The sequence below is a fragment of the Taeniopygia guttata genome, chromosome Z, assembly GCF_048771995.1.
Source record: "Taeniopygia guttata chromosome Z, bTaeGut7.mat, whole genome shotgun sequence".
NCBI lineage: Eukaryota > Metazoa > Chordata > Aves > Passeriformes > Estrildidae > Taeniopygia > Taeniopygia guttata.
Window position 1 is genome coordinate 29,309,862 of NC_133063.1, and position 14,744 is coordinate 29,324,605.

At 38.8% G+C, this 14,744-nt stretch overlaps 1 protein-coding gene across 10 annotated transcripts in view; it reads right to left on the bottom strand.

Annotated features, from left to right (window-relative positions):
* Positions 1 to 14,744, bottom strand: part of SNCAIP (synuclein alpha interacting protein) — an 89,071-nt gene that overhangs the window by 38,698 nt on the left and 35,629 nt on the right. For 6 of the 10 annotated variants that reach the window (XM_072922794.1, XM_072922796.1, XM_072922792.1 and 3 more), the window contains 2 exons: positions 14,058 to 14,160; positions 4,196 to 4,268 (listed from right to left, as the gene is read on the bottom strand). In XM_072922794.1, coding sequence (XP_072778895.1) covers positions 4,196 to 4,268; positions 14,058 to 14,114 — 130 coding nt within the window. In that variant the 5' untranslated portion in view covers positions 14,115 to 14,160. The remainder of the gene's footprint in view (positions 1 to 4,195; positions 4,269 to 14,057; positions 14,161 to 14,744) is intronic. The other 4 variants (XR_012053258.1, XM_072922790.1, XM_072922795.1 and 1 more) reach the window with 1 other exon arrangement.

Here is a 14,744-nt window from a genome sequence, read left to right on the forward strand (position 1 = left end):
TTGAATGAATACTAAGGAAATTTACAGATGACACAAAATTAGGAGGAGCTGGTTACTCCCTCGGAAGACAGAGAGGCCCTACAGAGAGACCTCGACAAATTAGAGGCCTGGGCAATCACCAGCTGTATGAAGCTTAAGAAGGGAAAGTGACACATTCTGCTCCTGGGATGAGATAACCCTGGATGAACAGACAGAATGGAGAATGAGAGACTGGAGAGCAGAGCTGTGAAAAGGGACCTGGGGTTCCTGGTGAGTGGCAAGTTGAACATGGGTCAGCAGTGCCCTGGCAGCCAGGAGGTCCACCCTTGGGGCATCAGGCACAGCATCACCAGCTGGGCAAGGGAGGGGATTGTCCCCTCTGCTCTGCCCTGCACTTGGGCAGCCTCACCTCGAGTGCTGGGGGCAGTTTTGGGTACCACAACACAAAAAAGACATTGAGCTGTTAGAGAGTGTCCAGAGGAGGGCCATGAGGATGGTGAAGGGCCTTGAGAGAAAGCCGTGTGCGGAGTGGCTGAGGTCACTTGGTCTGCTCAGCCTGGAGGAGACTGAGGGAAGACTTCATTTTAGTTCTGCAGTTCCCTTCTGAGGGGAAGCAGAGAGGCAGGCACTGCTCTCTTCTCTGTGGTGACCAGTGACAGGACTCAGGAGAATGGCATGAAACTCTGCCAGGGGAGGTTTAGGTTTGATATCAGGGAAAGGTTCTTCACCCAGAGGGCATTTGGGCACTGAAGAGATTCTCCAGAGAAGTGGTCACAGCACTAACCTGACAGAATTCAAGAACTGTTTGGGCAATGCTCTCAGGCACATGGGGTGACTCTTGGGGTGTCCTGTGCAGGGACAGGAGTTGGCCTTTGGTCCTTGTGGTACCTTCCAACTCAGAATATTCTGTGATTTTTTGATTCTGAGTCAGGGTGGAGACTGAGCTGCTTCATGGCTGTCATGCACCTCTTGCAGAAGAGAGAGGAGGAACAGGACATACCAAACAATACACTCCACCTGCCAGTGGTCTCCAATAAAGGGAGGCGATGGTGGCATTTCAAGGAGGAAAAGCTACACATTGGGAAAACTTTCTAATACCTCCCTTTCCAAAAGAACGAGTAATCTGAGCAAAAGTTACAAGCCATCAGAAATAGCTAAAAAAACTCAAAAAGTCTTCTGAAGGAATTATGTTAAATGCTTGAGAAGACACACTAACTTCTAAACAACAGTACTTGCCTAGGATTAAAAGCACTTGGAGTAATTTGAAAACAATGTAACCAAATACTTTCATATGTTACTAACTTATTATTCAATGTTTACATGAAAGGGGGAAAGAAAATTGGAATGACAGGCCTATTTACCAAACTTATCTGCAAACAATGAATAGTAACACTTCCATATTATTAGCCATATAGTTAAGAAATATAATTCCATAACAATAAACTGGTCTGGTTTATATCTGTTCTAACAAACCTGCTGGTGAAAATATTTGCATATATATATGTATATATATATATGTATATATGCATATATGTATATATGTATATATGTATACATGTATATACATAATTATTTTTTCAAGCATAAATTCTAATCTTACTTTCTCCACATTTTTGTCTTAACTGTATTGGTGATCTAAATATTTTCCTGAGACAAAGATGACAGACAATTGCTTTTTAGATTATGACATGTCTTATCTATGGGCAACATTTGCTTAACTTTCAGCTTTTTTGAAAAAGGAATTATTGGATAGCTACTTTCATAGTCCTCTCTGTTTTAAAGGAGAAATGCAACCTGTAACTAAGCAGGAATCAGTATGAGGTAAAAAGCTGCATCAGCACTTCGTAAAACCTCTGAGTTTTTCTTTTACTAACTACTTGAATGAACAGTGGAATGCAGATATAAATTAGTATGAATGCTTCATGTTATAGTATGAAAGCTTTATTATGTAATCTATTTTCATAAAAAAATAGCACTCATTATCAATACTTTGGCAACATTATTTTAATGATCTACAATATAGAGAAGAAAAAGACTTCTCAAAAGCAACTGTGAAAATTTATCAAATGGAGCCTTATAGTTATTAGTTGACTAATCTAGCTCTGTTGATATTTCAAGATACTTGAGATACTGAAGTCTGTACAGACATGTAAAGTGATACACTCCTCTTCAGCACTGTATTATTACTCAGTAAATAAACAGGGTAAAAATAAAAAGATTTCAGAACTATCTCCTATTCACCAAAGTAAGTGGTAAGTAGCAAGAAAACCCAGCTTTCAGTACTGTTTCCACTTTGCCAATACTACTATCAGTGCAAAAGACCTTTTTTTACTCAAGACTTATACTGGTAGACTCCCCAGAGATATTATTGTCTTTCAGCAATCCATGTATTTGCTTCTGTTAACCCCTTTTTAAGGGAATAGATGAGTACTGATGTAATTAAAATCATAATAAAAATGTCCATCTGCAGAGGCAGATGCAGAGGCAACCATGGAACAAGAGAGATACACAGTATGCTGTCAACATCCCACAATCTAAATGAAGACCTCATAACCAGTATTTCATCCTTACTATTGGGCTACATTTTACTTTATGACTACTACGTGAATTTTAAATGGAGAAAGAATGGGAGGAAGAATATGGGAGAGAATGGTGGGAGTATGTGGGGAGCAATGAGGGACTAAATGCTATGGAGAATAGCAGGGAAGTAGGATGAGCAAACAGGGAAGAAGTGAGTAAAAAGAGGAAAGGAGGAGAGAAGGCAGCAGGAGGAATGAGAGAAGAGTGGGAGAAGAACAGTGTGGAGCAATGGTGTGACAGTAGGAAAACAGGGAGAGTGGGAGTAAGAATGGCTAGGAAGGGAAGGAGATGGGAACAAAGTGGCAAGGAAATGTAACAAACGGGGAAGATGGCAGGATGCAAGGGATGAGCTGGGGGGAAGAACCAGCAAGAAGAAAGGAAGGAGACAGAAGAAAAGGGATAGAGATGAGGCAAGGGAAGGATAGAAGGGTTTAAAGGGGCAGGATAGGAAGAAAGAGGGGAATACGCAGGAGAGGATGGAGGGAAGGATGGAGGAGGATGAGGGGAGACTGGGGTAGAAGGAGATAGGGCAATTTGAGGAGGGTGGATCAGGAGTCTTCACCCATTACACTTCTGTCCTGCTCTTGATTGCAACAAGTAAGACTTATGTTTGCAGTCACTGCTGTGCTCTATGTAGGCAAGTAAGAATTGTAAAAGCAATATGCAAGTAAGTACTGTAAGGAGAGCTTTGCTTCTCTTTATTGCCAAGGACAGTGGCATGTGGTGACCTGGCCTCTAATAACTCTGTTAGAAGAAGTAGCAATCAGAGAGTTTCCACTTACATTAAACACAGCAGAAATTTTTAAGTCTGAAAGGAAATACAGAAATAAAAGTTGCTGAAGTATAGCATGGTTCTTAAGTCCTTGTATCATCCTATCAATTCCAGATCTCCTGTATCTGTTATAAAAATACTTGATGAAACAACATTAACAAAAGTTCAATTAAAAGATGAAAAAAGCACAATAAACTTTTCATAGCTCAACAAAAATGCTTCTCTTACCAATTCATTTCTCCTCCATCAGGAAGAGAAAAATAAAACCAGATTAATCTGATTTACATAGTGAAAAACAATGCTGAATGAACTTTTTGTCAGGGGGCAGGGGGAAGATCTCCAGCTGGTTCTCATCTGCATGCCATGATTCTTCATTTAGTTTACACTATTAAACTAAAAAACTCGACTTTAATCTTAACTGTTACAGTATGCCTTAGAGTAGATTATATCATGTAGCATCCTTGATATAGTTTCAGACTCTGGCAAAACATCATCCCTCTGACTAGTCATGGCCATACGGGTAGTAAATGTATCCAACATTTTTTCATTGGCGCCTACATTATTACGTCTTGTCACCAATGGTTTCTCGGGTTTTCAAGTAAATTGTTGCACATACTGTGGTTTGGAGCTGCTGAGATGAAGCCCTACATTTATCTGCATACAGCCAAATCCTTTTTTGGAACTTTCTTTCCTTCTAATGAACTAACATCTGTTTAAAAAAAACTAACTCATGTTTCCAACTGTACATAAACGAGAAAAACCAAAACAACAGGACACTGCCAAGAAGCTATTGTTGCCAAATTTTACATGATTAAAACAAAGCCTAGAATATTATGGGTGGACAGAAATTATACAGCATCATACCTGATTTGTCTTCATTTTGTGAATCACACCTTCTGCATAATTCTGGGATGGTCTTGAGAGAAGTTACAGAATACTGTAAAAAAGGAGAAAAAATGTATAGAAGTAATAATTTAAAAAATATACAAAGTAAGATTTTCAAGAGGTACAAGTGTCATGGACACTAATCTACAAACCAAGGCTGCATCTGGCAGTCTGATGGTCTTCTTAGGTTGCATGAGAAAAGCAGATGGCACCCGCTTTTGTTTCCCACCAACAGACATATGAAACAGACTTCCAAAGCCAGAGCAAAGCACCTCCTCACCTCAGATTTCTCCTTCCTGCAGGTCACCATTATTCAAGGCACAATGTGAGATACATCAGAGGCTGGACCACATTCAGGCTTCAAGGGTCTCTATTTGCCCACATGTATACCTGTTATGGTGTTGTACTGCAACAATTACCATGCTTAAAAATTACAATTCAAGCTGTCATAAACCAATATGTAAAAGGGATGCAGATTATCTGCACTGCAGAGATTTGATTTTAGGGGGGGGTGGTGTACCCACACATATCAGAAACAGGCCCATTTCTCTAACCTGGGCTTTATTAAAGCAAACTTGTGCTATTATTTTGATGTAAATAAACTATTTACAAAATAAAACACATCTAATATGAATCAGAATGTAATTCTCCACATTAACCATTCAAAAATGGAAAGAAAACCCCGGACGTGCCATAGGTATTTTACTAAACAGAATTTTTTAGTTTATACACTTGTGGAATACCTTTAGAAAGACACAGGATCCAGTGTCATAAAACTATACATTCTGATATGCACTTGCTTTATAGCAAGTCTTCCTTAATCCAATGCTTAAATGTTACAGGAATCTCCACTTAAACAAATGAAAATCATTATGTTTGTGAAAGAAATATCAATTACTTTGCTTATACAAAAAAAGACCCTATAAAAACAGTATTTTGGAAACTTAAATAGAAAAAAAGCATTTAGGATTAGTGCAACTGAAATTTTTCTAAGAACACATAAACACCATACGTTTTCAAAGAAACAGATATTTCTAGTGGTGTGCTGTTGACCAATGAAGCAAAACAACCACATATAAAACCATATGAACTTTCCACACACAAAAAAAGAAAGGATAATACATAGGGGTTTGCTGACAGTTTGTCAGTGTTTGACATGCTTTTAAAGCACAGCTGGCAATCTCCTTCAAAATAATCTAAATTCAAGCTCATGTGACCAATTGCAGAGTAATGTACTTTTCTGGTACAAGTTTAAGACTGTTACTCATGACTGTAGGTACTTCATTAAACCTAGAAAACCTCCTAGGCCCTACTTTTTCCCTTGCCAGCCTAGTTCAGGGATGTATTGAGAAACCTCAGCCACAAGAAGAAAGCCTTGTAAGTATCCCCAGGATCAACTTATTAATTAAATTGTGTAGCAGCATTCCAGAACTACCCAGTGATTCCAATCCCCATTAAACAAGGGGTTATCAATAAGGCTGTGACTGCTTCAGGATGTGACAGCCTAAAGCAAAAAAAAACCAGAGCTCAGACAGGGAGAAGGATGTTACTAGAGACAAATTAATACAAGTTAGACACAGACAAACACCGTGTGCTGTGCTTCACTTTAGTTATTATTTAATAAAGCCTGAGCTGTTAAGCTATACATCTTGTTATTTCAGCACAAATGCAATGTTAGAATGCAATGTTGAACTGGTCTAGTAAGATTCTTAAAAGAATCCAAGGAGCATGTCTCCAAGGAATATGGTAGCTTCATAAGACCAGCTGTTGCAGTTAAAACTATTACACAGTTTGTAATTCAATTAGAAAGAGGCCTTTTGTATTCTATTGCTATGTATTTTGTGAGGCAACTTCAAAAACAGAAAGCTGTCTTTCTTTTTATCTTTTTCCTGTTCTTTCTTGGAAAACCAGATTTTTTTTTCTGTTTCAACATTGCTCTAAAATTTATTCAGTTAGCTGTCCCACCACCAAAAATCTATTTTTATAACAAATTTATAAATTTGTTATGCATTTTATTAATATTAGTTTGATTTCATTAACAGATTTCCTCCCACTTAGCTCTGTTCTCAAAAATACTTCTGCAAATTCATATTTTTGCCATCTGTAATTTGTGTTTAAAATGTAAAGAACCAGCTTTTGATCCACAAAACAAATAAAATTACTTTTTCAAGTGGACCTTTCCCAAACATAAAAACAATCCATTCCCAGCTCTTCCCACTAGAACTGATTTCTCACATATCTAGCTCCAGTTCTAATAATCAGTAATGTTTTCTAGCTTTTGTTCAACCATAAATTTCAAGGTTACACATGACATCAAAACCCTTCCTTGGAACAGAATTTAAGACTTAATGCTTATTCAACAGCATTTAAAATTAATTACTTCCAACTCTTCATTCAATAATTTCAATTTTTTTTGCATGCAAAATGAAACACCATTTTTCACGTTTCACCATTGGAGTAAGCACATCAGCCAGGACTGAGGGCTGTGCCCAAGGGCATAACTGACTACGTAATAGCTGAGCACACGGTATTACTTCCTCAGTCAATGCTTACTGAGCTCTTTGGTGTTTAATTAAAGTCTGTTGTGGTTGATGGTGACATTCTGTAACAAACTAAGGGTTCGTTCCTAAGATAACACATGTAATGGAATTTTTGATTACTGTTTCAGGTCTGGGTTCCTTTTCTGCATTTAAGGCCTGTCGAAATAGTGAACTCTAATAAGTCCCTAAAGAACTTTGTAAGATGGAAGAGCAGTATCAACAGCAAATGAGACAAGGAACAGTAGCAAGCATTCCATGCAAATCCAAGACATTTCCAGCTTTTTCCAACAGACACTGCTAATTCAGGTTAAAATGGGACTTCCCTTATAATACAATACATTTGTTTATTATGTAACAGTGCACTACAGAATCTGAATTAATGCCAATGTTAACCTTTCAAATTTCACATGGTTTTCAAATTTTAATGCAATGAATTTTAAACAAAACACATGAGAAAAAATATCTTTAATAGGGCTGTTTTGCTCTGTGCCACTTGTCCACCACTTGCAGATGCACTTATGTTCTAGAAGTACCAGAAAGAAGAAATAACTGATCATGAGTCGTAGCACAGAAATATTACAGAAAATAGTAAAAAACCCAAGTAAATGAAGAAACAAAAGTTACTTTTCAACTTTTACATTCTCCTGTATCCTAATTGGAGTCAAAGTGCAAAGTTGTATGCATAGTACAAGTCTCTGACCACATTGTCATAACCATGACACCCGCAAAGTATGAACGATCATGCCCACTGTTTGCAGTATCAGAACTCAAATAATTTAGCACCACCAATGATCTTGACTGGATAAAGACACCAGTGACTCTGGCTTGATCCTAAATGCACAGCTCTTTGTTTTCATTTTGGTACTAAAAACAGGTACCTTCCTCCATTGCAGCCATTTTTTGGAAGTGTTTCCAAGTAAATAGTCTCATTTCAGTTTATTTGTGATAGTAGAAAAAAAATGTTTAATTAATATTAAATATATATTAAATTAGTGACTTTACAATGTATTTTCTTAATCATTTAACTATGCAATGCCATCATATTTCTGAGACATTTATTTAGGAATAGCAAGATAAACTGAGAAAAAGTAAAGGAACGCTTGGTCTGATGTTGCAGGAAGGTTTTTTTCAACAGTAGTGTCAATTTAGGCAGCTTCCAAACAAAAATCAGAGAAGGAAAGAGATTAGACTGGCATGGTGCATGTGGGTAATATCACATCCCCAGACTATATGTCTTTCTTACAGCTATGATGAACATCTTTGGAGCACTGATTAGGTTATTTGTACTATGTGTTGTGTATCTTATATAGACACTTGATATGTTTTTCTTCTTTTTAGCTTAAAAGGGGACCTATATAGAAACTACTAACACTGTTAGGGGTACAAAATGTCTGTCTGAAACTAACACTTCCTATGAACAACACAGTGGCCATCTGCATTTTGCTTCATTCTGAAATGGGAGACAGGAAGAAAAGAGAGAGATGTAAAAGAGAGCTTCAGCTGTATGGTAAATGAATCAATCTGCTGCAGTTAATGATTGTGCCTGCACAGCGATGTAGGACCCTGCACACTGAGCCTGGCAGGGCTGGTGGCAGAGTAGACGAAGTCTGGCTGTGTGTGAACCTGAGGGGTGATCCAGCTCTTCCTGTGCCCAAGGAAGGGTGCAGCAGGCTCAGGAAGGGCCCTGGGTTGAGTAAATGGGAGGCCTAGCAGCTTGGGCATAGTCCTGACCACACATAGTTTATGTCTTCCTTCTTGCCAGGCGAGGATTCACAAGAAGTGTTTAAAGCTGTTCCAAAATTCCTGAATGATTCAACAGCTGTTTATTTAGATTTGAATGCAATTACTGCACTTACATTTCACAAACCTTTAAATCAGGCACAGTCTCACACTGGCACCGCTGAACCTGGCTTTCATATGGAGCTAAGAGAATGATCAAGCAATGATCTATACACTCAATCTCTAACAGTTTACAAGTATCTTAGCATGAGGATCTCTGGTTATGATGAGGTTATTTTGTACTATTTCTGTAAACCAAAATAATAAAATAATTTCAATTTCCTCAATTTGCCAATGCAAAATAAATACTGCATTCCAATCAAAGGGTTAGGACACCTTCAGGTAACCATACCAACAGCATATAACTTGAGAGCAAGAATAAACTTAGAGTCAAAATCAGGAAAAACAGCAAAAAGATAAAAGATAAAACATACATTTGATAATCTTTGTATCATTTAATGCAACCTAAAGGTCTTTTTTCTCCCCTTCCTTTCTGTGAGCAGTTATTAATGAAGAAATAAATTAAAATATTCAGCTGGGTTGCTTAATGTTACTGCACACAGAATATTACTTTTGTTTAATGTAAAAAAGAGCCCCAGAAACGTATTCTGCTGTCTGAACTACAGTCAAATATACTATATCATTTAGATCAGGAATGGAACCATCTTAGTTTATAAAATGAGCATCATATTTACATTCCAGAACCCTGATGGAGTTGGTAGATGTAGCTGCTAATCCACTCTCAATAATATTTTAACAGTCATAGCAGTCAGTCTCCAACGACTGGATAAAAGTGATATCACATTCTCTTTTAACGAGGAAGAAAAGAAGGCCCCCAGGAACTACTAGTAGGTCAGATATGCCTCAGTGCCCAGAAAGTGCATGGAATAGATCCTCCTGGAAGTTATGCTGAAACATATGGATGGCAGAGAGGGGATTAGAGGTAGCCAGCATGGTGTCACAAAGGGAAAATTGTGCCTAAGATAGTGGCCTCCTACAATGGACGGAGAGAGCTACAGAGAGAGCCTCAGCTTCTGTAAGACCTTTGGCACACAGTATCCAAGTACAACCTCCTTGCCTCTAATTGGGAGACATATGGGTTTGATGGATAGATGGACAAGGAATTGGCCATGTCAAATGAGTTACAATCAATAGTTCAGTCTCCAAGTGAAACCCAACAATGAGTGGTGTCCCTCAAGGATGCATACTGCAACCAATAGCATTTAGTATATTTGTCCAGGACATAGATTACAGGATTTGGTGCAAGTTTTCACATGACACCAAGCTGAGTGGTTGATTTGCTGGAGGGATGGAATGCTATCCAGAGGGACTTTGGGACAGGTTGTGGTGTGGGCTCATGTGCACATCATAAAGTTCAACAAAGTCAAGATCCTATGTCCATGTGTCAGAGCAATGCCCAGTTTCCATACAGATTCAGATATTGAGGGCAGCCTTGCAGAGAAGGACTCAGCATCCTGGAGGATGAACAATTTGACATAAACTGGCAATGATCACTTGCAGATCAGAAAGTCAGTCATATCCTGGGCTGCACAAAAAGTCTGGCCAGCAGAGTAAGGGAGGCAATACTCCCACAGACTTCATTCTTGGGAGAATCCACCTGGAATACTGCATCTGGCTCAGAGATTGCTGGGACAAAACCAACATGGACATGCTCAGTGTGTCCAGAAAAAGATCATGAAAATAGTCAGGGGCCTGGACCACCTCTTCTGTGAAGTAAGGCTGAGAGAGAGTTTGGATTCTTCATCTTGGAGAACAGGTGGCTGCCCGGAGACTTTCTTATGGCCTTCCAATATATGTAGGAGGCTTATGAGAAAAATACAAAAATGCTGTTTTCCAGGGCCTGTAGTGACAGGACAAGGGGCAAATGAAAAAGCATCAATTTAGATTGAACACAACAAGGACATTTTTTACAACGAGGGTAGTGAGACACTGCAACAGGTTGCCCAGAGAAGTTGTAGATGCCCACCGCATATTATTGTATTTAGTTTATGTGGCAAACTAAGAGCAGAGGCTGCCTCCATGTAGGACTCTCTGCTGGCAAAGGCTGAGCCCATCAGAGATGTTGGTAGCACCTCTGGGATAACAGATTTCAGAAAGGGTAAAAACCACTGCATAAAAGCATCTGGGAGAGAGGAACAATAAAATGTGAGATACCAAGGTCAGTGAAGAAGTAGGGGAAGGCAGAGTTCCAGATGCTGTAGCAGACATTCACCTGTAGTCACATGAGAATACCATGGTAGAGCAGATACCCAGCCTTCAGCCCACAGAGGACCTCACACTGGAGTGTGTGAATGTGCCCTGAAGAAACCTGCAGCCTGTGGAAAGACAGTGCTGGAACAGAGTCCTGGTAGGAACTAATTCTTGTGGAGAAGAGACCACATTGGAGCAGGTTTTCTGGCAGGAACTATAACCCTGTGTGAGACCCATGCTGGAGCAATCTGCTTCTGAAGGATTCTATCTCATGGAAAGGATGCATGCTGGCACAGTCCATGAAGAATGCTGGTCCTTGGGAAGAACTCAAAATGGAGAAATTCACAGTGTGAATTCACAGCCTTCTGTGAGTGGGACCCCACACTGGTGCAGGCGTGAAGAGGATGAGGAGGGAACAGGAGAGACACTCTGTGATAACCTGTCTTAGGATACAATGTAAGATGTACCCAAAAGTATGCATTCTATCACCTTCTTCATCAGCTGTTAAAACCAGTTAGGGCAGTACTCCTTATCTACTTCATGACTCATCCCTGATAACTCCAGGGGATATCTTCTGTTAATGGGCCATCAAGTCTCACTGCAAGACTGATAAAATTACATCGTCCATTGTGAGATGCTCCACCTAGGAGGAGGATCCAAGCATTCCTATCTGGATATGATCTGAAGTTTGGAACACAATGGGCAGCTTTATCCACTGAATTCCCAGAGGATAAGAGTCCCATAACCACCACTGGATCTTTGGAGGAAGATCAAGCCCTTCTACAGGATCACTGCTTCAACAGAACTACATCTATCATTTCAAGAAGACTGCACCCACCATTTAATCGGACTGCTACCAACACCCTGACCAACAGGGTGTCAGGTCATATTCTGAGTCTGTCAGTGTTGCTGTATTAATGCATTTATTTTAATTTTCCTATTAAGTTGTATTTCTGACTTGGGATCTCCCACTGCTTTCCTTTCACACTAGTGCCTAACCTGAATGCAAACTCTATCCTCCCCCATCCCCCTGTGCTTACTGAGGTAGAAGGCAGAAACCACTCAGGAGTAAAGTTGAGACTGCAAAGAGGGAGGGGTGGGGGAAAGGTGCTTTTAGATTTGTCTTTGTTTCTCATCATCCTGTGCTCTTTGATTGGCAATAAATTAGTATCACCAGGAGAAGTCTTTTTTTCCTATTACACTAATTGATGAGTGGTGTCCCTCTTCTTAAAGCACAAGTGTCTTGTTGGAGTAGGATTGACAGAGTGGCTTGGTGGGCACCTGATGACCAGTCAATGTCAACCCACCACAATGAGCCTTCGAACAACCTGATCTAGTGGAAGGTATTCCCACCTATGACAGGGAGATTGGAACTGAATGACCTTCGAAGGTCCCTTCCAACCAAAACCATTCTAGGACTCCATGATGTTGGAGAAATGTACTTCCCTTTCCTCATGTACAAATGTAACACAAAAACAAAAAAAACCAAACCAACAAAAAATCCAAAAAAAACCCAATAAAAAAACAACCAAATAAAAACAAACAAAACAAAGGAAAATAAAGTAAGAACTCAAACACACTCCCTCCACCTCCTTCCCTTATTTACTTATATATTTGCCTTTTAAATCAAATCCCTGTCTTTCTGTCTATCTTTTTTGATTATTACATTTTGGTCAGTTTTGCTGAAATGGATGACATGGGTCTGGACTACAAACAGTGGCTTTCTAAATGAAGTACATTTGTAAGTGCATCGTTTTAACAGCTTTCTTGTTGCCATTATTATTAGTCACTTTTCTGCACTGGATTAGAACCAGAGGGCTAATATGAATAATATAATTTGCTAACACAGATGCTATGCAGCTGCTCTTACCAGAGCATGCTAACGATAAAATGTGAAGGTCCAGTATTTCTCAACTGTGTATGATGACATATGAGTAGATCACTAGAGTAACCACAAATTCTCTCATTGATCCGGATTTTGGCAACAAATCCTTTGTTCTCTTACTTGTTAAAGCAGGGAGTAAAACTGCTACCTCAATCATTTGTGATGATTTTTCATTTAAAGTGCAGCATCCACTGCAAGAACAGGCTATGAAAGAAGGCAGCCTGAGCTGTTCAGCAGGAAAGTGAGTAATCTAACCCACCAGTATGCAGAAACAGCCACAATGGGAGGGACATGGAAAGGTTACATCTATTATGTTTTACAGTTTTACTAAACTGAGTATAGAAACTCTGTTTCTATACTTACCAGGACATAAATTGGCATATAACAGTAACATAAGAAAGTTGCCCCTAATAAGGCAATCACTCAAGATTGGCTCATTGTCTTGTAATATTTTGGGCATTTGCCATATTCTGATTTAATAAAAATTCAGCAGTACAATAGGTACACAAAAAAAAATCTCTTCAAAATGGATTTTTCAGTGAATAAAGCATCTGGAATGTTTTAAAAGGAATCAGGAGTCCCAAATGCTAATGGGAAAACCAGGCATTTGTGGAAAAAAAAATTACTATAAAACTATGAAACGTGGAAGGAGAGAGTGGCATACTTTAATCTGAAACTTGAATTATTAATTTATAATTTATAAGAATTTATAATACATTCTCTTATGGGAGATTTAATTTATGCATTCAAGTCTATTTTTTATCAAACACTGAACACATGAACAACTTCATTGCACAAAAAAGCAGAAACACTGGCAGTAAAAGTAGTATTATGAGTAACAGAAGTACACAGTACCAGTATCACCTATAAAAACACTAAAAATGTAGACAGTAACACAGTATTTTTATTTGCAATTAGGGCTGTTTTATTTGTCACACTAAGGATCACTGCTGCCTATGAATCCCTCAAAATCTTTCTATCTCTTTCTGTACACTACCATAGCACATCTATTGATAAAATGGAGCTGTATTGGGAAATGGCTATTCATGAAAAAGGCAAAGGTGAGAGAGGCAGGTTTCCTACAACTGAAATACATTTGATTTAAAAAAATGCTGTCTAAGGCTAGCACTACAGCACAGCTCATTTGGGACAATACAGGAGAGAAGCAACCCAGAAATGAAATTAATTTATTAATTTTGTCTACAAGTAATTTTTACTACTTGAAGGAGAGGAATCGAGTTTTCATTCCAAGCTTTTTAGAGGTCTTGCCTTTACAAAACATCAGATTTTTTTTCTTGATTCATCGTATTCCCTTAAATTAAGTAAAAGGAAGTTTGGCTTCTAACAGGAGTGTTGCTTTTTACATAATGACTGAGACATCTAAGGTCATCTCAACTTGAACAAATAAAATAAGACTTGTACTTACCGATATGTCATCACTAAAATCTATTTCATCCAAATCAAGGTATTCAGGAGCTTCCATTATTCTCTTATGGACATTTTGGGTGAGTCAGCACATTAGTAAAGACCTAATTAAGAAAAATTTGTTGTATTTAGAGAGCCAAAATCACACAGAAGAGTTTTCATATAGTTGCTACAATACTGAAGCATTTAACTTGAACAGCAAAGTGTTTTATAACTTAATCTTAGAAGATAAATACAATTTACCACCTCTACTCAGCGTATTGTAAAGCAACATTCCAATTTTCTGGGAGAATAGCTAAATGCTATGTGAAGTAGAAGTAAAAAATACTTGATTCAGCATCACTCAGTCCCTCCAGAAGTTCAATACCTAAGACCTAAGCTGTTGAACACCCTCATGACCTTGCAACCATAGCTGTGTTAATGATGTGTCTTCACAAAAGGATGAGACCTTTACCCACTGCAACTCCTGTTACTCTGCCCAAGATGGCAGAAAAGAACTGAGATTCCTGCTGTGAACAGACAACAAAGTCCTATCACACCTTATCTCTGCTTACAAGCAGACTGACACACAATGCAGCCAGTGCTTTACAGATTAATGGTTTATCACCCCTCAGGCTCTGAGTGCACATCCCCCAGAACTGTACATCTGAATTATATCACGTGCACTAATTATCAGGGGCATTAACCA